The following is a 27,266-nucleotide window of genomic DNA, read 5'->3' as shown; positions in this document are numbered from 1 at the left end:
ACGGCGTGTTCTCGCAAGTTTTAATTGAATTTTTGTTTGTTGTCTCTATTCGTTGTTCTTTTTGTAAATGCAAAAAAAAATTGAATGAATACAGGTCTTAATGCCCTCTTTTAGAAGCGTATGTGGTCAAGAACATGTTGGATGTTTGGAATTGCTATCTAATGCTTTTCATTACTTTGAAATTAATTGTTTATAAAAATTTAAATCAATTTTTTTCACTTTGTTTTTTTTTCGTTATTTTTTGTCTAATTGTTAACGAGTCTTACTATGAAGTGTATAGTGAAGTACAAGTTAATTTGTTTAGTTTCAGTTTTATCTGACGCTACTTTGACTATTGCTAATAAGTTTTTGAAAAAATGAACATAAATTTTGGATGTTATAAATGTTTGTTGTTATTATTGTTTGATTTTGTTGTTTTCTTGATGAAGGTTGATCTCATCAATCTAATGCAGCATTTTTTACTCCACTGAGTTATCTGCGATGGAGGCAATTTTTTTGCGTTCCTACACATTTTTTTTCGAAAAAACTTAAATTTTTGAGAGTTTTCTATCCGTTCCTAATTTGGTAGAGATTTATGCCAAAAATGCGGATGAGCGGGGTTAGAATTTATGTGCGCACATTATTGAGACTTCTTGTTTTGGAAAAAAAACAGTAGTTGAAAGCTCAGCTGCAAAAAATACTAAATCAAGGGAAACTGGTCAGTTCGACTTAAAATTTATCTCGAACTTTAAAAATTATAGACTTCTTTTTTCTTGTTCACGTTTGATAAAATTTATTGCTTAATCAGCTATTCATTTTTTACATTTAATTTACTCAGTTTTAATTTGAACTTTGTTACTTGATTTCTTTTTTTGTAATTTCTTAAAGCCCAGTCAGTACTTATAATGTTACAAAATATTTACTAGTATTTTATTTCTCAAAAATAGTTCATCGAAAACTCGTTTAATATCTTGCAGTAATTTTTAATTGACTGAAAATTGATTTACGACCATTCAAATGTATCTCTGTCGTTATGCAACAATATTTTGAATTAAAGCTTTTACAGTTGATTATATATTTTGTTGTATTGCAAGATAGTATAATTGTTCCGACCCCACTTGTGGGGGGGGGGGGGGGGGGGGGGGGGGAGGAACTATATGCTCAAATGGGATTTTTTATTCAGTCAATTTTGGCCGATCGATATATTCATCGCAGAGAAATGCGAGTGGTATCATTAGAAAACTGGTCCAGCGTAGAGTTCAAAATTAAAAAGATTTTTTTGATTTTCGTCTTTTTCGAGGAGTTATCGAGGATTGAAGTTTTGTGTCAATACGGGATATTTGTTCACTTTTAGTATTTCAAACTTAAAACTCTTGCCAGTTTCGTGTTCCTAATAGACTAAAGGCTATAAAAAAGACTAGTTCTGGTCCCATAGGGAGCTTCAATATCAAAAATATTCTAAATCTATTTGAGAGCTCTTTTTTTTATAAAACTTCTCTAATTTGTTTTTTGCTTTTTTAAGTCACCTAGAGAGAATTCACTTTTCATATCAAGGTTCTGTTAATGACAAACCTCCTTTACAGTCAAATGAAGCCCAATGAATAAAAAAAATTGTTTTCAAGGAATTGCTCATGTTTTCTTAAACTCGACTCAAATTTCGAATTTCTTTTTGGGGTTTGACTAAAATTTTGGAATGTTATGGCATGGACTCATTGACCATTGACTAACAGTGCAAAATGTTCCGTAATGAGATTCAAGTGAGCATATCTAGTGCTTTGAGTGGACAGCTAATGGCTGTTAAGTCTTTAAAAACAATTTTTCGAATTTTTTTTCGAAAATAACCCATCATAAACTTATTATCGTGAACTGTGAGTCAGTTTCTGTGATGACAGCACCCCCTTCCGTCCTCCTACTGTAACCAAATTCGAAACATCCGGAGGTTCTATCTTCTAACTTTTAATAAAATGACATCAATGACCCAAGATTTTGAAAAAGTTTTAAAATTTTTTTTTTGGATATTTCCTTACTATTGGTTACTTTTGAAATCATATCACAGAACCCTAAAATTGACATCTCCTAATGGCTTCAAGAAGACGTACAGTGTATCACAGATAAGTTTGTCAGAGAAAAGCTGATGGTTTCAGATGGCTTCGACCTTTTCTTCTCGCACTTCTCTACTGAATTTTTGACTTTGCCTGATTTTGTTGTTGTTTTCATAGTCATAAGACTTGTTGTGATGTCTTATTGATCACCTATGCATGACAAACAACCCCATTCTCCTATTGAAGCAGCGTATTTATTGATTTCCGTTGAAATTTATTGAATTTAATGGCTGTTAGGAATTTGAAAACAATTTTTCGAAATGTTTTTTTGAACATTAACTAATCTTCAAATTTTTGAGAACTGTTAGTCACTCTCAGTTTTGACAGAACCCACTTGCTTTTTACTGAAACTGAAAAAATTCCGTTGACGGTTTTATATTCTGGCTTTTGATTATATGACTTCAATAACACACGAATTCAAAATTTTTCTAAAATTTTTTTTGGATATTTTCGTATTATTGGTTACTTTTGAACTCTTATCACATTATCCAAAAATTATACACATTATCCAAGTTTTATTTTATTGCTATTGGCTCGGAAAAGACATTCAGTGGATCACAGATAAAGTTTTCAGAGAAAAGCTAATTGTTTAAATGTCTTCGAAAATTTGTTCTCGCTTTTTTGAACATTAACCGATCCTGAACTTTTTTCGTGGACTGTTAGTCAGTCTTAGTACTTACAAGATTCCTTTTTAATTCTAATGCAGCCAAAAAAATCTGATTAGCGATTTTTCCTTCTATCTATTAGTTTTAAAACTTCAATGCCGCTAGTTTTCATATATTTTTTTTTTAATTTTCGGTTTTTTTTCTTATTTTTGGATCCTATTGAAATCTTATCACGTTATTATAATACTGATAATTCCCGGTGGTTTAGGTAAAACGTTCAACGGATCATATATAAAGTGTTCAGAGAAGAACGTATGATTTATATTGCTTCGACACTTTCTTCTGGAACTTTTCTACTGAATTTTTGTTTGTTGCCTGTCTTTGTTGTTGTCTTCAGCTTCAATGTAACTTGTTGTAAGGTCTTATTGACCAAATATGATCGGCCAACAAAGGTGTTGTCTCATGGAGGCATAATTTGGCGTATTTAGTGGATTGAAAAAGCTAATGAAATTAATGGCGTTGATACTACGCGTTGAGTTTTCCCAAAAATTTCGTAGTTCTAATGTTTTTGTTCATATTTGATTTTTGAAACTATATTGTTGAAAAACAAATTATTGCTGTTAAAAAATTAATTGAACATAGAAAAGTTTTAAGAGAAAAGTTCATTTTTTACTGCCTTCGACACTTTTCTCGCTTAGTTTTTTCCTTTAAATTGCTGTTTTTACCTGTTTTTGTTCTTTACGTAGCCGTAATTTGCTGACAAGTCTCATAAGCTTGTAATTGAGGATTGAGTTTATGCCGTTACCCGAATGAGTTAGTCACTCTATAGCCTTTAGTCTTAAAGTTTACGATATACATTTTCAAACATTTTTCAAAATTTTCAGTTTTTGTTCTTTTCGTCAAACTGTAACCTATTCGCATCAATGAGAGGTCACATCCAATTCCATGTATTCCAAATAAAACATATCTACTGATATTATTTGTCACCGATGCTTTGTTTGTTGGACATTATGCGTTTTTATAAACGTTTTTTGAGTGGTCATTTTTTGCGCTTCTTTTTCTCTTCTTTCAGAACAATCGCGTAGTAACAGATCCCAATGATTTACAAATGCGGCCCAAAAAAACTTATTTAATCTCTGAGTAAACTTCGTTAAGCTGAATGAGTAGAAATAAGAATTGAATTCAAAATACCTAATATTCAGATAAAAGCTAATGGTTTTAATGGTAGCAATAGTTTGTGTTTTCGCAAATCGTTTCTAATTTTTTAGGTTTTTCTTTAGTTCGTTTCTAAGGCTTAAACTACCCAAAGACAAAGCTTTTGGGTTTTGTAGTAACTTTTTAGTTATTTATCAAAGATTATTTAGTTGAAAGCTAATGATTTTCAAGACTTTTGAAATTCTTGGTTTAAAAAGTGTTGATTAATTTTTGAATTTCTCCTCATTGATCGTTCTCTTTTTTGACTTGTAACATAGTCTCATTAAGAAAACTTTCCGTCCGCTGTATAGTTAGGATAAATTAAATTTGAGTAGTTAAGGTTTTATCTGACTGCATATTGACGTTGTCACTTTGTGCTTTTAAACTTAGATTTTCAGTTTTTACCGTGAAGTTTTCGTTTTTGCAAATTTTTTTGGTTGTTTTTTGTCTCGTAGTCTCTTTAAGGTCAGATGTCATTGGCGCTGTAATAAGGCATGGCATTATGTATTTCAGTTAGTAGTAGGTTGTATAACGATTGTTTTAAACTCAAACATCTATTTTTGTTATCTCTTCATTTGGTTGAAAATTAAGTCAAAAATGTAGATGAGCTCGGGTCGGAACATAATGTGCGAGCGCACATTAACGAGCCGCCTTGTTTTCTATGCCATCAAAATTTTAGTTACAGAGCACGTGCCATTACATAGCAAATCGATATGCAAAATTATGGCACGTTTGTCTGGGGTGGGGTGTATATAATATGCGCCCAATAAGTTGGGCGGCACAAACGGAAAAGATCCGAAAAATGTTTGGTCAAGTTTTACCCTATTAAATAAATAACCTTACATATAGAATAAAAAATAATCAAAATTTAGCGTCAGCCGAGCCACGAAAACAAATACTTCTTAGAATCTCCCAAGTTCGTCATTTTGTTTACGTTTATACGGATCTATTCTGTTTTGCCCCCCCCCCCAGTGTTTTTACGCCACAGTTACAAATTATGTGCTATAGCGCGTTACTATGTTAAAAAAACAAGTTCGCCTGGGGCGTAAAAGATATAGGCCAACTAAGATTGGCGGGCCAAAACAGAATAGATTCGTTTATACTTTTGGAAGCTAAATTTGAAAACTAGTTTTCAAATTCGAACAAGAAGCCATTTTGATGTCTTCCAATTTACTTTCATAATGGTTTTATTCTCCTCATTTTCTGATTGGAGTTTGAGTGAACTCTTCCATGACGCGCTTATCCGTACCTTGAAACATATCGAAAGAAACGGTGGATCTTTTCCCTTTGTGCCCCCCCCCCCCCCAGTACGTCTTGCTCCCCCCATTTACAGAGCACGTGTCATTACATGGTGTAGCAGTGCTACACACAATACAAAACTCAATCTTTTTTAGTGCTATCTGACGCAATCCTACTGTGCTATTGCTGTAGTCTATGTCGACATACTGAATCAACCAATCAGACTATGCCAGCTGGCAAAAAGTATAAACCACCACTATAAAAAGCAGTGAATTTGTAGTAGAAGCACTTTTTCCAACTCTGCGAGGATTTAATCCACTGGCTGGCGATTCAAGCCCAGCAGCAGAGGAGTAGCCGCAACCAACAACAAGCTCAGCTGAGCGCAGCGGCTAAATGCTTAGCGATATAGCTCGAGCAGTAAGAGCTAATGCTTAGCTTATTTCCTCACATTAGTAGTACATAAAATTATGCGCTATAATAGATAGTGATGACTGTAACTAAGTACGTATTTCCAATTCAACATCTCATTATCCACGCTATTTCTTACTCTAAAAATGCTAAATCATTATGTGAAAATATGGCGCGTGCATCTGGGGGGAACGCAGATAATTTGCACTCACTAAGCTGGGGGGGGGGCACAAACGGTAAAGATCCGAAACAGCATACCCTCTTGCAGTTCTTAGAAACGGTTCTCGATCTACTATCTTTATTTCAAAAGTTTTAGAGCCTCAAAATGAGCTTAGAGTGTTGCTAATAAATAGAAGTTTTCATAGAAACAGCTACTTCTAGAGCTTACAAGCGTTCACACCTCGCGCGGCGTAGTCTTTGATAAAATTATAGGAACTATAAGTCCGATAACCTGTTGGGAGATTGTTTCGAATTTTCAAAATCGGCATCTGCGTATAAAATTTTGAAACCATTTCAGAAAACAAGGTTTAGTAATTTTAGAGATATAAGGAAATTGTTTTATATGTGGAATTTGAAAACCAAATATGGCGAAAAAAAAGGTATCGAGAATATCAAATCACAAACGTTCTGGCATAATTATGGGTAGCTAACGGAGACTCAATTCTATGGCAAGAAACAGAAAGTGTGAACAATTAGTTTGTTCTTGGCGTAGAAATTGCGTACTTTGAGCCAGAACTATGTATCTAAATTTGAGCAGTACAGTCTGGTTTCAGAACAAAAAAGTAAATCTTAAATAATGAAAACAAAATCAGCTAAAGATTTCCAATTTTATTTGAGTTGCTCTTTTCCTATTAATTATCTCTGAAACTATTTCTAAATAACTGAATCAGTGGGAAAATTGGCCAGCAGGTCAGAAAGAACAAGATTGCTAGGGAAAATCATTTCTTCAAGAGGTATCTCATTAGTGAAGTAAAAACAATAATATAATTAACTTCCAAAATTTCGTCATTTTGAAAAGAGACGTGAAACTATCGTTTGAGAGTTGTTCAAATTACTGAAAAGTCAAAAACCAAAGTAAAAAGCTAATGAAGCTCTTATAAAGGGTGTCAGCCAGAAATACGAAAAGAAGGCATACGAAAATAAGAAATACGAAAAAGAGTTGTATCTGCCTTAACGAAAATTTGCTTGTAGTAAACATTAACCGTGAGCATTAACGATTCGGATCATTTGTGAAAAAAATTTAGACAAGACTTTTTTTCTAAGCACCAAAATTGCGCACATGGAGTTGAAATTAAACCAATTGGATTAAGTAAAGTGGTCTCAAAACACAAAAATTAAACAAAGAAATCTGACCCCATTAAAAAGAACCGAAAAATCTTTTCCACTTTTTTGAGTCCGTCTTTATCTATTAATTAGCTCCAAAACTATAAATCTGAAATTATCCGTGGTTCTGCGGCGTAAAAACATAGCTTCCATCAATTTTCAAATTGTAAAGAGATCGACAGCAAATTTGTTTTTTTTTTAGTTTAAAATCTTAAGTTCTTTTTCCAGTAAAAAACAATAGGAATTAAATTGGTTCAAACAAAACCTTAGGGAAAAAATTATTTCTGAAAACTTATCTCTTTAATAAAGCGTAACAATAAAATAAATAATTTGGGAAAAATGATTGAAATTCAAGATAATTTCTTTTCTGAAATATTCATTGAAATTGTTCAAAATTCTGAAAAAAATAACTACTGAAATTTCTTAAATGGGTGTAGCTCAGAATTATTATAATAAGTATGAAATGCTTCTGCACTTAATTAATTGTCCTTGTTGTGAACAGCTAAAGAGTATACTCTAGAAAGAAGTATGATGCGGTAAAGCTCAATTTCTTCATTTTGTTCAAGTTTTTTGGTATTCTAAAAATTGAAAAATATATATACTTTAACTCAGTTTTGCTTTTCTGGTATCATTAGAAAACTCGTCCGGAGTAGAATATGGAATTAAATAGATTTTTTTCGTGTTTTACAGGGAGTTATCGAGGTTTGAACTTCTGAGAAAAGTAGAGTGATTTCCGTTGTTTTTATTCACATTATCCGGAATTTTTGCCTAAATTTTCGTCAATTTTGCAAAAAGTTGTTAAAATATTTTGAGAATAGTGTTCTTGTTTTTGTTTTGGAGATTGTTTTGATTTCAATTTTTTTGTGAAAAATTCGGGCTAATTATTTCAAAATTCAGCCTTTTTCATCAAAAACAGCACGTAATAAGCTTCTTTAGTCCACTCTGATTAAATTTGCCGGAAGTACACACCCAAACAACACTAAAACAATCGTTGTAGACTCAAATGGGGGCTATTGCTACTTCAACTTCTGTTGAGAGTGGTCTGTAATTAGAACGTTGCCGTTTTTGCTGACTTTACTCGTTGAATTTGAAACTCAGAATTTGTTTTTGAGTTTCTAACGAACAATTTATCTATATCTATCGGATTCACAAAATTAAGTGCCCCTAATGGACGATAAGCATAAGCAGGGCTAGCTTTGGACCAATCTTGGACTGATAAAATCCAAAAAGAATTCAGATTGTCAACAGTCCGTCTTTTTTTTATAATAATTTAAGAACAGACTAAATCAAATCATAGCTTAGGAGTGATAGGCCCAATTGGCTTCCTCAGCAGCTACAAGTTAACGCATTTAGTTTTTTACTTGAAAGCTTATGGTTGTTTTGATTTTTCAAAATATTTGATTTTTAAATAAATATTGGCTTAATGAACTTTTCCTCTATTTTTTTAAATAATGTAGTCAATTTATAGCTTAGTGTCAGCAGCGAAAGAATGATTCGCTTTTCTAATGATTTAAAATGTTACCTTTATTGCGGTTTTAGGCCTTAAATTATGGTTTTATGGCTCTGGCACTACTAGATTTCAGATTTTTTTCATTTTTAGTTATTTGCCAGTTTTTCACGTTTTCTAGTTTTGTCACATTATCACCGTATTGACAGATCTCATATCACATTATTGGCCTTCAAAATAGAGCAAATTTGGAAATAATAAAGTCCTGAAAGATATAGATTAAAGTTTTAACGGCTTCGACACTTCTTTCTTGAATAGTTTAATTGAACTTTTCAAGTTTGTCTTGAACTGTTGTGTTTACTTTGTCTTTTTAGTCGAATAAAAATTCCTTTATAATGACAGGTTTCACTGGCGTTTCAAATAAATGAGCCGATATTCTGACATTAGTAGATAGCTCATGGCTTTCATGACATTGAAATCAATTGCTTTCCCAAATAAATAAAACACTTTTCAAATTCAGAATTTTGATCTTTTTTGTGTGTTTTTGTCACCTAACCTAGTTAATTACAGGTCAAATATGACATTATTGGTGTCAAAGGAAGGTGTCAAAAGGGATTGGTGTCACAAAATCTAATATTCTGAAAAAAATCGTTATGACCTTACGGGATTCGACACCGGTTTTTCACAAAAAAAGTAAATTGATTTGATTTTCGTCATAATACACGTTTTTTTGCAGACGCAAGACATTCTGGATAAATGCGCGTCTCAAGGGCTTCCTTTGGACAAATAAATAAACCTATTTAAATATTTCATTTTGTAAAAAATGGCTTTCATGTCTTTGAAAGTTTTACTTACTTTTGCCCTTTTTTCTTTTTTGTCTACTTGTTACCTAGTCTCATTAATGGAAAAGCACACACTACATAATATGTGTCTGCAGAAGGCGCAATTGAACATATTCTGAGGCCGAAAAATAGCTTTAAGGCTTCGACGGTTTTTTATGGCAAACTTTAATTGAATTTTTGTTTGAGGCCTTTTTGTTGTTCTTTTTAGCCGCATTATCAATTGAATAAGGACAAGTACTTATGTCCTTCCATAGATGCACTGATAATCGTATACTTTTGGTATATTTTACTTGATTTCTTATGGTTCTCATTACTCTGAAGTTAATTGTTTTCAAAAAATTTTTGAATTTTTTAAGTTTACTGTTTTTGTTCTTTTTCTCTAATTGTTACCAACGTTTTTATGGACTGGTCCCATATATTTTCTGGTGATTTATAGGTTATTTGGTTTAGTTTGAGTTTTATCTGATGATATGTTGGCTTGGTCATTAAGTTTTGTTTTTTAAAACGGACAAAGCTTTTGATGCAATTATTTTTTGTTGCTGTTTGATTTTGCTGTTCGTCTTCACTCGCTTTCTTAATATTGGCATATCTCATCAACCTAATGCATCATTTTTTACACCACTGAGTTATTTGCTGTGAAGTTTGAGTTATCTTTGCGTTCATACACTTTTTTTTGAAGAATACTTGTTTTTTTGTTTTTTTTTTGTTTTTTGGGATTCCCAAAAATAATTTTTGGGTTTTTCTATCTGTTCCTCATTTGGTAGACAATTATGCCAAATTTGTTTATGAGCGGGCCTCCTTGTGGTTATTTGAGATCTTTTTCTAGTGATTTCTAAACGGGTTTGTTTGATCACAAGTGTATTTTATTTGACAATGGAGACACACATTTTAATGTAAGGTTGACTCAGATTCTCTATCAGTCCAAACGTTTTTTTAGCCTCCCCCTTTGAGAGGTATTATTCTTAGAACGAAACTCCTGTTTTGCTACACCAGAATTAACGAAAAAGTTTTTAATAAAAACCTAACATTTTCGAACAGAACTTTTTAGTGATAGTAAAACACCAAAAAACAGCGATTATCAGAACAGAATTCATGTTATTTTGTAAAAGTTTTGAGTTGATTGTCACTAAGACAAATATAGTTTAATTTCCACAAAACTACTCAAAAAAGCAAAACTGCTGAAATTTTAAGCATTTTATTAGAGTTTGTCCTACTCAGCTTTTAAATAAGTTTTAGTATGTAAGGTTAATCAATTAAACAGTTAAACAAATGACTACATTATCAACAATTCTAAAAGTTTTGGACAATCAATAAATTTAATTTCTTTTAAATAATTTTGTTCAAGAAGACGAAAAATTAAATTTAAAAAACTGAAACACAAATTTGTTCAAAACAGGGATTAATCACGTTTACAAATGGTAAACGATTTTTCAAAACGAATAGTGGAATCTTCTGCTTTTAAAAAAACAGTTACAAAAACAGTAAAATTTTGCTTCACCGTCTAACGCCTAACCTCAATTTACTCTAAAATTTACTCTCCTCTTATTATTTTTCAATTTGTTTGCTCAAATTAACTTTTTTGTCTTCCGAAACACATTTTTTGATAACTGATTCGAATTTTTTTAAACTATATCCAGGAATGAAACGTGACTACTTGTAACTTAGACCTCTTGATGAGATTGCAAATTCTAGCGTTTCAATTCTGAAGTTTGACGCAAAGTCACAATAAACAAAAATAAATTCTATTTGAACTCAGAATGGTGCATGAATTTAATTTTCAGTTTGATTTCAACACAAAGTTTATGGTATCCAGAAAACTTATGGGAAATTGCTTATATACCTTTATCTATATTATAACTACTGAAAAAGATTAGCTACTTATTTGATCACACTTTCTCACCACAAATACATCTCAATTGCTAACTATCAATTAAATTCAACACTCTTGCAGGTTTTATTTAGGAATAGCTGAAAAATATATCAACAGCAAATGCAAGCGGCGCAAAGCTAGCACTCAAAAAATGAGGACGTCCAATTGATCTTCTTTTCTAACATAGAAAACCAGAAAAAAATTTGGTTAGAAACTACAGATACCTCTTGTTTAAAAATGTCACTTTTTAAGCTCAGAGTGATTGTAACGGTTTCGCCCGTTCACCCGACAAAATTTCTTGGCTCTTGTAATATGAAGCCTCTGAGGACTTCGCTATTTTAATGAAGTTAAATTTGCTCTTGTTCTTCAAAAGATTGGTGTTCATTCTGTCTAAATTTGTTACTAAATTTTGCCATTAATATAGAGGAATATTAGAATAGAGGGCTTGCTTCATTGCCGACCAAACTTTACACACTTTTTGTCTACCGAAAATCTTTTTCAAACTTAACGTCGAAAAAAACAATTTTTACCAAAAGTGGAAATATTATATGAAGCCTCTGTGAAAAGAAAAACATAAATCAGGACTCCCCTATTTTAATGAAGTTAAACTTTGCTCTTGTTCTTCAAAAGAATCGTGTTCATTCTGTTTAAATCTGTTACTAAATTTGCCATTAAAATAGAGGAATATTAGAATAGAGGGCTTGCTTCATTGCCGACCAAACTTTTTACACTTTTTGTCTAACGGAAATCTTTTTCAAAGATAACGTCGAGCAAAAAAATTTTACCAAAAGTTGAGTAAAATGCATCAATACCTGGGCTGCTGAACAGATTATAGTGCCCTCCTTATGTTTGCGTTATTTTCAATGTTTTTTGTTGTTTAAATGATTGAGTCTCTTCCGTACAAAAAAGGCTACCAGTTGTTTTCTTTTTGCCGATGACCGCCAAGATTTTTTTGGCACCGTTGCAATTTTTTGTTAAGTACTAAAATGTGAAATTAAGTCTCATTCAGAACTGACAACCTTTCGACATAATTTTGATAAAATTATGAGTATGATGTTTGTAAATAAAGTTCAGGCTAGAAAAAAGTTATCGAGAGTACCAACTTACCGAACTCTACCTAAATTATCCTTAATTAACTGCAAACGGATTATTTGTCGAAAAAATGCAGGCCATACTTTTCGTGCAGAGCAAAACATTGGATACAAACAAAAAATTTTCATTTTTAATGAGAAATAACTATTTAACAATTAGCTTCAAAACGAAAGATTTGCAACTAATTGCGGCTCTGCGGTGAAAGATAGGGGAAAATAAAATTTCCGACAAAATGTAAGGAGATCGGCATGAATTTTAATTCGTTCGTTTAGAGGCTTAATTCATGTTTTTGCATAAATTCTGGTCCACACTATAGCGCAAGTAACAACACGTTACTTAAGAAACAAAACAATGATAATAACTAATAAAAAAAACTTTGGAAAAATCAGTGAAACAAATAAAAGTTTTAGTCTTGAAATCAACATAGGAAAATTGGTATAGTTTCTGGAAAAGAGACAAAACGACAGACAACTTAAATACGAAAGCTCATTAAATGGGTGCAGGTTGGATAAAAATATAGTTGATGTGAGTTGCATCAACGTTTAAGAAAATTCTCGTGGTAGACTGCTATAGAGTATACGTCCAGACAAAAATACATATCCGGAAACGCAACTTTTTATTTTTGTTCAAGTTAATTTCGGATTCTAAAAATTAAATACATATATATATATATATATATATATATCAAAATTAAATTTTATGGAAAAATGAAGAAAAACAATTGTGCTATCCTTAAGTGGAAAAAACCGACAACATGATTGTGCTATCCGAAGGAAGAATCTTACAAAAAATGTTTCATAAAGGGCAATTAGATCTCATTAATATCTTCTCGAAGAGTACTTTCACTGCGCATCAAATTTTACGCCTAAATTTTTCCCATGCTTTGCCCAATTTTTCTCTTATCTTTTCAGACACGGAGCTAAAAACTGGCTTTCAAATTAGGAAAAAAACTCATATTTGACGGAAATAAGTCAAAAATAAGTTTCGGAGCGCAAAGCAATTGGACATCGTTGCTGCTTATTTCTAGTTGCAAAAATCAGAAGCAGTTATGTCACAGAAAATAAATTGATAGGTACTTCGCTCATGTGCTCTCCAATTTTTTTAATTGAGCTGGATAGGAACCAGGAGTTTAATTTCGTTTTGTAGCAGATTTTTTCCCCAATTCAAAACTAATGTTGGTTTTTGCGTCAGGACTGCCGAAGAAAATATGTGCTTATTTACAAAAAATTCCATTTTTAAAACAAATGTGAAAGCAGAGCCACTCTAACGCTTATTGAAAAAGGAAAAATGTTGAAAAACTTTACAAATACAATAATTGGACAGTATTTAGGGGGCAACAGTCACTATTTTCACCAAAAAAACAAAAATAGAAATTTTCACCAAAAAAATAAAAATAAAATAAAAATTAGTTTTTGCGTCAGAACTGCCGATGAAATAGCCGAAAAGAAAGAAAATATGTGCTTATGCACAAACAATTCCATTTTTAAAATAAATGTGAAAGCAGACCCACTCTAAACCTTCTTGAAAAAGGACAAATCTTGAAAAAAATTTACAAACAATATTTGGACAGTATTTAAGGGGCAACAGTTTATATTATCACCTAAAAAAAGCTCCCTGAGTCTGAAAACCATCAAAAATTCAGTGAACGGAAACTTGGTACACCTTGATAACGCATGCATGATCTTGACAATTCTTGCAAAAATTGAAACTTCTTGCCAAGATCTTGAAAAACTAACATTTCATAATAAATCTTGATAAGATCTTGGTATGATCTTATCAAGAAAGTCCAAGAAAATTTTTTCACAGCCCGTTACGAAATCCGGATATATCTTGATAAACCATTATTTAATTGAAATAAAAACAAAAAATCGCATAGAAAAAACTCCAATGAGCTTCCATTTTGAGCAATGTAGTACGGCAACTTTTATGCCTATTCCTGTTGTTGGATTGCGAGAACTAAATTGCTGTTTTGCTACAACAGAATCCGTAGTATGATTCTTTATCAATTAATTTTTGACCAAAAGCGCAACTTCTGGCGTATTTTTGAGACAAAATTGACAGTTTTTATAGTAAAATCCTTAGAAACAGTTTGCAGCAGTTGTTTGGTTTTGTTGCGTCAAACTTTTTTTAACGATATGATCGTTGCTATCCAAATTTGTTAAGACTTCTGCAAAACAACTATAGAAATGCACAGCTGCTGGAACTTAGTTTAAAATTTTGGCTCTTACTAAGCAATAGAAGTGCTATGATTAATTTTGTGTAAGAGTAGGTATCTAAAAAGTAGCCTTTAACAAAAAAGTCAAGGAAGAGAAAAAATATTTGTGAAAAACTTTTAAAAAAACTCCTCATACCAATTTTCAGAATTCAGAGGTGGAGTTTTTCGGTCAAATTCATCGCAAGGAATAAAACCAATATATTTTATCAGTTGCAGTTTCTTCTGTCACTGCACATAGAGATGACCAATGAAACAAACCGATTCTCTAGTTTGACTTAAAAAAGACAACGCAACTGCAATGCATATTTCAACAAATACCCATGAAATGCATTGCAATTGAATAGCTGAAAAATAAATCAACAGCAAATGCAAGCGGCGTAAAGCTAGCTCTCAAAAAATGAGGACGTCCAATTTTTCTTCTTTTCCAACATAGAAAAAGAGAAAAAATTTGAAACTACAGATAACTCTTGTTTAAAAAATGTCAGTTTTTAAGCTCAGAGTGATACTAATGTAACGGTTTCGCCCGTTCACCCCACAAAAATTTCTTCTCTTATTATATGAAGCCTCTGTGAAACGAAAAACATAAATCAGGACTCCCCTATTTTAATGAAGTTAAACTTTGCTCTTGTTCTTCAAAAGAATCGTGTTCATTCTGTTTAAATCTGTTACTAAATTTGCCATTAAAATAGAGGAATATTAGAATAGAGGGCTTGCTTCATTGCCGACCAAACTTTTTACACTTTTTGTCTAACGGAAATCTTTTTCAAAGATAACGTCGAGCAAAAAAATTTTACCAAAAGTTGAGTAAAATGCATCAATACCTGGGCTGCTGAACAGATTATAGTGCCCTCCTTATGTTTGCGTTATTTTCAATGTTTTTTGTAGTTTAAATGATTGAGTCTCTTCCGTACAAAAAAGGCTACCAGTTGTTTTCTTTTTGCCGATGACCGCCAAGATTTTTTTGGCACCGTTGCAATTTTTTGTTAAGTACTAAAATGTGAATTTAAGTCTCATTCAGAGCTGTCAGCATTTCAACATAATTTTGATAATATTATGTATATGTTTGTAAATAAATCTCAGGCTAGAAAAAAGTTATCGAGAGTACCAACTTACTGAACTCTACCTAAATTATCTTTAATTAACTGCAAACGGACTACTTGCCGAAAAGTTGCAGGCCATACTTTTCGTGCGGAGCAAAACATTGAATGCAAAAAAACAGCTCTATTTTATTGAGAAATAACTATTTAACAATTAGCTTCAAAACAAAAGATTTGAAACTAATCGCGGTTGTGCGATGAAAAAGAGGAAAAAAATAAAAATTTCCGGCAAATTGTAAGGAGTTCCGCATCAATTTTAATTCGTTCGTTTAGAGGCTTGATTCTTCTTTTTGCATAAATTTTGGTCCAAACTATACCGCAAGTAACAACACGTTACTTAAGAAACAAAACAAGGGTAAGAAGTGATAATAATTTTTTTTTTTGGAAAAATGAGTGAAACAAATAAAAGTTTTAGTCTTAAAATCAAGATTGGAAAATTGGTATAGTTTCTGAAAACGGAACAAAACAACAGACAACTTAATTACGAAACCTCATTAAATGCGTGCATGTCAGATAAAAGTATAGTAGATGTGAGTTGCATCAACGTTTAAGAAAATTCTCTCGTGGTAGACTGCCATAGAGTATACGTCCAGACAAAAAAATATTTCGGAAAACGCAACTTTTTAATTTCCTTCAATTTAATTTTGTATTCTAAAAATTAAACAAATATATCTCAAAATTAAATTTTTATGGAAAAATGAAGAAAAACAATTTTGCTATCCTTAAGTAGAAAAAACCAACAAAGCGATTGTGTTATCGGAAGGAAAAAAATTACAAAAAATGTTTCCTAAAGAGCAATTGATCTCATTAATATGTTCTACAAGAATACTATAACTGCGCATCAAATTTTATGCGTAAATTTTTCCAATGCTTTGCCCAATTTTTTTCGTCTCCTTTCAGACAGAGAGCTAAAAACTGACTTTCGAATCAAGAAAAAAAATTATGTTTGGCAAAAGAACGTCAAAAATAAGTTTCCGGAGTGCAAAGCAATTGGACGTCGTTGCCGCTTATTTCTGGGTGCATAACTGTGAACCAGTTATGCCACAAAAAACAGATTATGAGGTACTTTGCCCTTGTGCTCTAAAATTTTCTCAATTGAGCTGGATAGGAACCAGGAGTTTAATTTCGTTTTGTAGAAGATTTTCCCCCAATTTAAAATAAAAATTAGTTTTTGCGTCAGAACTGCCGATGAAATAGCCGAAAAGAAAGAAATTATGTGCTTAAGCACAAACAATTCCATTTTTAAATTAAATGTGAAAGCAGACCCACACTAAACCTTCTTGAAAAAGGACCATCAAAAACTCAGTGAACGGAAACTTGGTACTGCTTGATAATGCATGCATGATCTTGACAATTCTTGCAAAACTTGAAACATCTTGCCAAGATCTTGAAATACCACGAAAGACCAGGAAAATTTTTGACAGCCCGTTACGAAATCCTGATATATCTTGATAAACCATCAATTCAATGAAATAAAAACAAAAAATCGTATAGGAAAATCTCCAATGAGCTTCCATTTTGAAAAATGTAGTACGGCAACTTTTATGACTATTTCTGTTGTTGGATTGTGAGAACTAAAGTGCTGTTTTGCTACAACAGAATCCGTAGTTTGATTCTTTATCAATTAATTTTTGACCAAAACGCAACTTCTGGCGTACTTTCGACACAAAATTGACAGTTTTTATAGTAAAATCCTTAGAATCACTTAATTTCAGATTTTGGCTCTTACTTAGCAATAGAAGTGCTATGAATAAATTTTTGTAAGAGTAGGTATCTAAGAAAGTGGCCTTTGACAAAAAGGTCTAGGAAGAGAAAAAAAAATGTGTGAAAAACTTTTTAAAAATTGATCGTACCGTTTTTCAAGTTATCGGTCAAATTCCTTACAAGGAATAAAATCAATATATTTCATCAGTTGCAGTGTCTTCTGTCATTGCAAATAAATATGACCAATGAAACAAACCGATTCTTTAGTTTGATTTAAAACACTCACGTGCACATTTTAAAATACCGAAAGTCTGCAGTGCCAGAAGTAAAAATGCCAGAAGTTGCTACTTAGCCAGAAGTAGAATTTGGCTTACTTTCGTCATTTTAAAACGTGCGCGTTTCGTGTTTTAAGTATGGTTAAGTGACTCTGCAGCAGTCACTTCGAAATTCTGACTTAATATCTTGAACCGCTTCGCGGTTCTCGATAAACGCCAGAAGTTCTCAGTGACTTCAAGCAGAGACCATTACTTAAAAAACACAACGCAACTGCAATGCATAATTCAACAACTACCCAATAACAAGCATTGCAATTGAAAATTATCAAGATACAACAGAAGCACATGTCTTGAAAAATATATACAAACTTAAGAACATTGTCTTTTCTCTTAAAAACAAAAAACTTTCATCATGATGCACTAATTAAGCGTTCTCAAAGCAAGCTCTTTTTCAAAGAGAACAAACGTTCAAATATGTCGACAGATTTGTTGTTATGCAACTTCTTATAACAAAAATTCTAAGTATCTTAAGCATTTTCGCGGATTTTAGATAGCAATTATTATTATTACACCAAAAAAAATTAATGCAAAAATGTCAGCAACATTAAAACATTTTTTGTTTGCCATAATTTGTACTCAGTATTTCATAAAATACACTCTGTTAGAAACTGAACCATTTCTTTGTATTTCAATGTTTTAAAAAACTGACTGATCATTCATATTTGCTGCTAAAGGTAGTATCATTTAGCCACTTAATAGAAAAAACACAAAAGTAACTGACAAAAACTTACACGCTACAACACTGAAATAAATTCGGACTATATTTTAAACATATCTTTTATAGAGAGATAAAATAGTGGTATCACTAAAAAACTCTTTGAAATCTCCATTAATCGTTTAGGAGTAACTTATAAACTTTCAAATGTCAAAAATTCTCATTTTTGAAGCTTTCCAAACTTTTTTTTGCTTTGTCTTGCTATTTCGTTTTCCAAATAGGCTGAAACGTTCCAATCGGATGCTTAAAGAGCGAACAATTAGCATTTTTCTACGGTTTATAAAGAGTGTATTGGATTCGACTTAAAAATGTCTGAAGTAGCAGAAATTTCAAAACGAAATAATTTAAAGGAAAACAATTAGACAAAGAGCTCAAAAATAACAAAAGACTTTCTCCAATTTGTTGACTCAAAAAAATACCTTCTCAATTTTCATGACTAGCCGTAAAACGTATATGTTGTTCCAAATTTCTTCAGATCTGATAATTACAAAGAACACAAAAAAAACTTCATTTTCAACATACCACAAAAAAAACTTCATTTTTTTTTCAAAAACTTCAGAAAAAATAAATATCAAACTCCTGGCATATGAGGTGAATATACTATAAAAAAAGTGTCAAAAAACTTATCTAATTTCGTGCACACCACCCTTCACAGCTCATATACAATTTGGCTGGACATCTAACTTCTTTTGTTTAAATCGCTCTATAACTTTTTTTCTACTATCCAAAATACTTTTAGGTCAAATTTTTATAGTGCAGTTTGAGATACCAACTAAAAACGGAAGACAAACTCAGTGAACTGAAACTTGGTACACCTTAATAAGACATGCATGATCTTGACACTTCTCTTGCCAAGATCTTGCCAAGATCTTGAAATACCAACATTTCATGGTATATCTTGATAAGATCTGGGTATGATCTTTTCAAGATAGACCAATAAAATCTTTTGACAGCCCATGACAAAATCCTGATATATCTTGATAACACTTATTATCATTTCTGATCGCTGCTCGACATATCTCCTCCTCAGAAAGGGAATCAAAGTCTTCCGAGATCTCAACACATTAAAAAAGTTAAGGTAAATTGACAACTCTTGATAATTCTTTCTTAATCGTGCTAAATCTTGTTTAGACGTGCTTTTGAAATTTTACAATTTGGTATATCTTGCGATGTCATGGATAATCTTTTTCTTGGTTATCTTCCCAAGATCTGGTTTCTTGATAGCCATGCAAAGATCTTGCAAGTTCGTGCAAGTCTTGATATTTTCATGGCAAGTACCATGTCAAGATCTTGGCAAGATTTAACAAGATTTAGTGTGTTCCTCATCAAGGTGTACCATATTTCAGTTCACTGAGAACAATAATAGCATAAATAATATCGGACGGTTTTTCAGAAGAAAAACAATTGAAATGAGGAAAGGAGGTAGTTTTTTGACATTAACAACACTCAACTCAATTTGAACGTTTTGTCTCTTGACCAATCACACTGAACTTCTAGGACATTGAGAAATAAAAATGCCCAATTGTGATTTGATCTGGGTTCAAGAATTGTAGAAAATTGACTGCGCAAGAGCTTTTTATCCGTTTTTGGTCAAAACTATCATCAAAATTTATTAAAGGATATATTAAACAATACAATTTTTTTAATCAATAGCGACAAAAAAGTTAAATTTTGATTTTATTTCATCGCCATTTCCTCTTTATCATCTTGTAAATTTTAGAGTGATCTGTGGGCTTAGCAGTGTGATCATTTGATATGCATTGTTTGAGCAGATTTTATGTTTTCAATTCTTGATAAGATGATTCGCAAATTACTGGTTGGAGATTTATGCTCGAACGCACATTAACGATCCGCTTTGTTTTTGCTCTGACCATAAAACTTTCTGGACAGATAATGGGCAAAAACATGGCTGCTCTGAGTTCTTTTGGGACTTCGTGCACATGCACACAGAAAAAACTAACTTTGGGAAAGGATAACATCTTCATCAGAATAAAGATTTGAACGTCTTAAAAATGGACAATCTCTTCAGAAGCATTTTTCCTAACTCTTCGAGGGGAAATAAGTGGTTCGAATTCTAGTTACCTTTCGCAGTCGAGAATTATCCACCAATTATCAGAAACCTTCCAATATGCAGACATGATGATAATTCTGTCGAATAATATTTTGACAGTAGGAAATAAAGAGCTTGAATCAGTTAAATATAATATATAAAAGTATCGAATAAAAGATTAAATGACTTGTTTTAAAATTGAATCTTCTCAAGTACCTAAACAAACGTAATACATTGTCTTTCTTTGATCGTTGGCGCCTCAGGAAACTAATTTTTGTCGCTGAGTGGAATAAATTTTTAAAGAACGTCCCCAATAAATTTATAACACGATACAATTCCGCTCAACATATTGCTACGTTTTGTCATTTCGAGAGCGGCGCACATCATTATAATGCGCTTACCACTCATAAAAAGCGATCCATAAAAAATTCTACATTGGTTTTAAATTCTTCGCTCCAATATAGCACCGAAGGAACGAAAAGATGGGAAAAAAGAGCTCTTGTTCATTTTTCAAGTTCAATTAAATTTTCATATGAAGGCTAATGAAAAGAAAGAAGCGCATAAAAAGACAAATTTCATCGGGGAAGACTGAAGTTTTGTATGGCATAACAAAGACAAATATCAACTATGCCGCCTAAATATATATAATCAAATTGTGCTATATTCATAGTGCTTTCTCCCCCCCCCCCTTTATTCGCAATATTCATCGCATTCCGCAAAAATTGTCACGTTTAAATTAACTATAAGTTATGCCTCCCTATAATAGAGGATATTTAACCAAAGCGATCACTAGGAATCAATATGAAAAAATCGAATAACCCTGGAAATAAAAAATTTAAGTACAAAATGCAATCAATAGCAGAGAGAGTTTAAATAAAAAATAAATGCTCTTTTCTCAGCAAAAATATCATCAATCAACTTTCTCAGTAAAATTGGTATCTCTGGGAGAAAAATTGTTTATAGGGAAGATTTTGTACAGTTTTAGAAGCTAATTATAGAAATATTGATAAAGATAAATCAACACTTTGCGAATAGGTTCAAAATTTCAGAACCCACAAGTCAAAAGTCGAAGGTAGGCAGGATTTTGTTAGATTTAGTTTTGCCCCAGAATCAAAAACCCAGTTTAAGCCCAAACTAAACAATGTCCCTGTAAACTAAGCAAAGCGCTAATCTGAAATGGATCCTAGCCCCATTGATGTGAATTAGTTAGTACAGCTTAACTAGAATAACTTGTACAAATTTCTAAACTACGTCTGATAAAAATTGAGCTGTTCGATTTGACCAGCTTGAACACAGAACTGAATTTTAGAGACGCTGCTTACAAACTGAAATTTTTCGAAATAGGGAATGATAAAACAAGTTAAATATTGGTATTTGAGAAAGCCCAACTTTGAGTATAACAGAGCTCAGTTTCAAAGCTACAGACATAAATTATGCAAAAAGTTCACATTTAGAAGAGATTTAATTTTAATTCAATTTCAAAAACTGTCATTCCATGCAGTAACTGGAATTAAATGAAAGGACGTTTTATTAATAAAGTGTCTAAAGAACTTAAATTTGCATTAAATTTTGAGATTTAGCGGATATTGCGTTGGTACATTAAAATATTACAATGTTGAAACACTGCAGAAAGGATTTCAATATTTTTAGGTCGGCTTTCGGCTGAATTTTGACAGTTTGCACCCGGGTAATCTTTTGTGAATTGGGCGAAGATTTTGCGGACGGTAGGAGGGAGGGAACTGCGACCCAGAAGAGATTGAATCGATCCAGAGTTACCACTTGAGCCAAAAAAACCCAAAGAGCGGGAGAAGGAGAGAGGTGACCAATAGAGAAGGTACCAGCAAGCCGAAAGATAAAGATAGCCGACTATCTTTTTGAAATTATCTTAAAAAATTGTTTCATGGTCTTTAAATGAAAATGAAAACAGTTGAAATCTTATAGTCACTTTTGTTTGAATTTTTCTTTAAAAAAAGTGAAATTATTTCACGCTTTCCTTTCAATTTATTATTTTTCTTTTACTTCTTTCTCCAATATAAATTTTGATTATATAATTCTAAATCTAATTAGTTTACTAAAAAATGACGTTCCATATTTCCATTCATTTTTAAGAAAAAAAAACTAGGCACCATCGGTTATCAACTTCAAAAAAGTCTATAATTTTGAGCAGGAGTTTGTATCTAAATTTTTCCAAAAAACGCTGCCAAAGAAAATCAACTTCTCGATGCAATTCGGATTTAAGTTATATTTTAGGAGACAATACTTAAGATAAATGGAGCGATAAGAGTCAACAGTTTTGTCAAGTTATATCCTGTGGATACCCTATAGAGCTTATAATTATAGTCATCCTAATTTACCTGAACGATTACTCGTTACAGGTTAGCAACGGAAATATCAATCATGATCACTATTATGATACTGTTTAGAAATCGAAAATATCGATCAAATATATGCGATATCATTGTTTCTGAAGTAATTATGACTATTGAAATTTGCCAATGATTATCGGACAAGGTCTTGAAAGGAACGAAAGCACATGAGTTTCAAAGGAAATTGTTCACAAAATAATGATTTAAAATTTTTATATATCCAGAAAGAAATATATTTAGATTGCAATAATGGAGGCTTGTTCTTTAAGGAATCTCCTTGAATCTCTAGACCAACTCAATGACAAGTGTCTGATTGCACTATTCATTACTTTTTATTCTGTAAAAATGCCTTCCGAAACCCACAGCAGAAAATTGTTCCGAAATTATTACAATATACGAATTCGTTTTTGTGTTTGAAAAAGGATAACAAGTCAATAGTTTTCGCAAAAAATAAAAAGTTGCCAATTTTTAGACTAAAAAAGTGATATTTGGAATTTTTTGCTCAAATCATTGCGAGCATCTACCGTTTCCTAATTTTCGAGTAAACCTACACTTTTGAGGCTGGTATCCACCTTTGTATCTTTATATATAGTATTTGCGGACTCTACCTACTACCATCTTATCCTTAATCTTTTCATTCCTCAGCAAGTCGCGCAGCCAATATCTTGGAAGGTAGATAAAAGTTCGGTACCGATAAACGTTTGCAACGATTCCAAAAAATGATCAACATCATCGGCTAAACGAACAGTCGTCTAAAGATGTTCTAAGTCAATTGAAGAGGTAGTGGTAATGTGTGACTAGTGGTGTTGGAGTTGGCGGAGGTAGCAAGGAAAGGGGCAATTGTTTGGTAAGTAAGGAATCATTCCCAAATCGGGGATTAAAGGTGGGAGGGTTCTGCAGGGATCAAAGTCACACCAGGTAGCCCGTTTGTAACGCTAACATTGATTGTATCCATGCACACAGAAACTACACTCACTACACATAACACTACAAGATATTTAGTCATACTGGTTATAACTGCTAACTACCTAACCAACAAACTAAGTAGCTAAACAATAAGTAAGAAACTACCTTATAGCACAGAAAATACAAGTCGAATATTTGTGTCAAAATTTGTGAAAAGATCGAAAGGAAGCGAGGTAAATACTGGGAAAATCAACAACCTGAGCTGCTAAGTGATTATAGCATGCCAAATTAACTCGGAAACATAATGTATCAATTTTAAGCAGATTTTGCTTTATGTTTTCACAAGCATAAATTTCACATTGCGATTGCAAAATTTGTTTCGAAAATGACCTGATACTACGGGACAAATTTTGATTTATCACAAATTAACTTGAAGTTGAGCAGTTAAGGAAATGATAATGATCATCAAATACGACACGCCCCAAAAATTTCCACTGACGTAATTCAGCCGGTTGCTTTTTGAATCAACAAATTTATTGTTTGTCAAGACAAAAGAAATGCATGAACGATGTTATGACAGGTGTTATTATTTGGTTGATAAATAAAAACTGGTTCAAAAAGAGAGTGATTGTGTTAAAAATGTGTTTTCGAGGTTTACTGAAACCTAAGTCGCTTTCATCAACATACCAAAAATGTGCCTTTCCCAAAGATTTGACTTCACGGTAGAACAAGGAGGCTCAAAATGTGCGTTTGCAGATAGTGATCTGACCCCGCCCAACCACGGTTTTGACTTAATTGTCCACCAAATGAGGGCGAGATGAAAAATTTTTAAAAAATGGCCTTCTGTTCGAAAATATTTGGTGTATCCATTTATAAAATCGCTTTAAGCGCTAACCACTATACCAAATAAACAAAAACGCATTAGAGCGCCAGTGATACCTGCCATCAAGGAGAGTAAGAGGCACAACAAAATCCATTAGAAACAACAACCATTACTTACAACCAAAACTCATAAATAGCATCAGATAGAAACTAAACTAAACCAAGTGACTTGTATTTCACTAGAAAAGAAATGGGACTTGCTTTTTTGAGACTAATTAACAAGTAGGAGAAAACAAAAAGGAGCGAACTTAGAAAATACGTTTGCACTTTTTTAAATCAATTGAATTCAAAGTCAAGAAAACCATAAATTGTCAACTAAAATCATTCAATTACACGTATGCCTTCTTTAAAAAACATTAAAAATTAAAAAAGTCAATTCAATTTTGCAATGAAACGACGTCGAAGCCTATAAAATTACACTCTTATCACTGAAAATGTTGAAAAAATCAGTTGCTCCTTCTCTCAACGCCATTAAAGTGATATAAGACTTGTCGTTTTTGTGCCATTGCGTTGTTGATTGGAAAAACATCAAAGGAGAGCCTCAAAATTACAAATTTGTTAAAAAAAATTTAAGTAAATAAATAAATAAACGAAAACTTGTAGTATCAACGCAAAAAACTACTATTTAAATAATAAAACAGAAATGAAGACAAAACTTTCATCTACATGAAATTAATTTGACCCTCTTTTTTGAGAAAACGCTTAAAGGTGGTATAAATAGGATTGAAACTGGCAAATGTCGAAAAAGTTTTTCTTAAAAGATTTTGTTAAACAAAAAGAGAACACAACGGTGAGAATTCCAAAAACGCTAAATGAAATCGCTAGTTGCTGCAAAGACTAGAATCCAAATGGACTTATGAGAGAGATTAAGTAAAAAAAACCAGAAAGGAACGACGAATACTGATAGGATTCGAAACTTGACGAACAATTTTACTCAAACCGTGTTAAAAACAAAACATATACTTTTTACGGAAACTAACATATTTGCTCATTGGCATTCAGTTGCACGTAATATTGAACTGACCAAAATTGGTGTTCAATTTGAAATCCTTCCGTTCGGTAACTAACCTAGAAAGAACAAAAAACTAAAGGCATTTTAAAAAAAACAAACAGCGCGCCGCTACCATCCGAATAAATTTTGAACTAAAAAGTTCCACAACTGGACCAAAAGTAGTCCTACCATTTTTGTTTTCTCTAAAAGCTGAAAATTTCCCACGTGAAACTTCAACAGCCAATTTTAGTAAAAAGTCATTATATCAGAAAAAGGGAAATTTTTAGTACTTTGAGAATTATGTTACTAAAAACCCATAATGTGTCATCTGAAATCCTGAAATAGTTGCTTTTATAGCTCCCTCAATATCGATCTAATCTGGTGAGTAATTTTATTCAAATATTTAAAAAAAGATAATGGATTGCTGGCAAACTTCAAGAGTTCATTTAAAGTTTACGAAAAAAATTTGTTGGAGCCATAAAAAACATTGGTTTTACAAAAAAAAACAAATATTCTTTTATTGGAATTTAAAGGGGCACAAATGGACTCTCTTATTAGTTGAATTTTTACCTTTGAATTTTAGTTGAAAGTTTTTTTCAACGAAAATAGACTGGCCTATAGTCTGGAGAAAGAAATGCAAAGAAAAATAAAAAGAACGGACCAAAAATTTAATCCGAAACATTTTTCGTTGAAAAAACCAACCATGGGACCAAAACTGGCGTTGCTATTGCATCGCGGCTACTAAAAAACACAGTTGTACTAAACTACTGCGCAATAGTTATTTGGCAACGGAAAAAATGATATATCGAAAATAGATTATGCGTTTTCTACAAATTTGGATTTATATTATCGAAAGACCGCAAAATGTTTTTTTTCTGAAAACTTTCTGAAAAACTGGAGGTACAAAGTCTATTATCGCAATAAAGAAAACAGTTTTTTGTCTGCAATAACAGCCGGTTTTTAAGAAAAAGAAAGAAAAAATTTTCAAAAATTTTGCTGGAAATATAGCAAAAACAGTTGTTTCAAACAATTCACCAACTCTTTTTTTATCATTAACCGTAAATCCAATGAGACTATCGTAAAGAATTTCATCATATTCCTAGTGAAATTTGATCAAAAATAAAGGAAAATTACGAAAAATGTGAACAAAACAACGGAAGTTAGGTTCAAAAAAATTTAAACCTTCGTAAACCTTTATACCTTCAGAATAAGTGAAATTGAAAAAAAATTTTGGTTTGGAATTCTACGTTTGAACAGCTTCCTATTGATACCGCTCACTACCCTGTAAAATGAATATATCGATCGCCGAAAATTGACTGAACAGAGAAAACCCAGTTGAGTAAATAGTTCCTCCCCCACTAAAGTGGGTCAGAACAAAAATTACGAGGAAGACCAGAGCCCTAGGGTTGCACCCGTGAACAAAACATAGTTGCATATGCTCGTGAAATGCTTTTTCAAGAGTTCAACTTCTACTAATAATTGCCACAAAGACCGAAAATGATCTTTTTACTCATCAAAAATGATGAGAAGTTCAAGTACTGAAGTCAAATTTATGGTACTGAACCGGCCATTGCTTAACTCCACACATCAATACTCAGGACAAAAAAGAGAAAAAATACTAATAATATTAAACTGTTTATAATATCAAACTGTTTAAATATTTAAAATGTCTATAAGGTTAGTTGTATTACTGTGTAAACACCAAGCCAAAACCAATTGATAGTCATCAAAAAGTTCATGCGGCTCAGTCGAAAGACGGCTCTGTACAAACTTTGCTTTCACAGCAATCCGAAACAGGGAATTAAATTCATAATGACTCTTTCCTCAAAGGTCAGAATGTATTTTAACTACGCAATGGCTATAATCATATAATGCTTTTTTTTGAAAAAAAATATAGGTTATTC

The 27,266-nt window shown here is 32.2% G+C and overlaps 2 protein-coding genes across 3 annotated transcripts in view; one reads left to right on the top strand and one right to left on the bottom strand.

The window, feature by feature from the left end:
- Window positions 1–27,266, top strand: part of LOC142340423 (uncharacterized) — a 464,952-nt gene that overhangs the window by 108,323 nt on the left and 329,363 nt on the right. The gene's annotated exons all lie outside the window — the stretch shown is intronic.
- LOC142339486 (uncharacterized) overlaps window positions 1–27,266 on the bottom strand; it is a 204,467-nt gene that overhangs the window by 147,762 nt on the left and 29,439 nt on the right. Inside the window, exon 1 of one of the 2 annotated variants that reach the window (XM_075389536.1) lies at window positions 20,250–21,546. The exons of the other annotated variant lie outside the window; for it this stretch is intronic. Coding sequence (XP_075245651.1) covers window positions 20,250–20,305 — 56 coding nt within the window. The 5' untranslated portion in view covers window positions 20,306–21,546. Of the gene's footprint in view, window positions 1–20,249; window positions 21,547–27,266 lie in introns of those variants that run through there. 2 annotated transcript variants of the gene reach the window in all.

Source organism: Convolutriloba macropyga, chromosome 5, assembly GCF_964194025.1.
Source record: "Convolutriloba macropyga chromosome 5, txConMacr16.3, whole genome shotgun sequence".
Lineage (NCBI taxonomy): Eukaryota > Metazoa > Xenacoelomorpha > Acoela > Convolutidae > Convolutriloba > Convolutriloba macropyga.
Note: the sequence above shows the minus strand (reverse complement) of the source record. Positions and strands in the feature narration are given on the sequence as shown.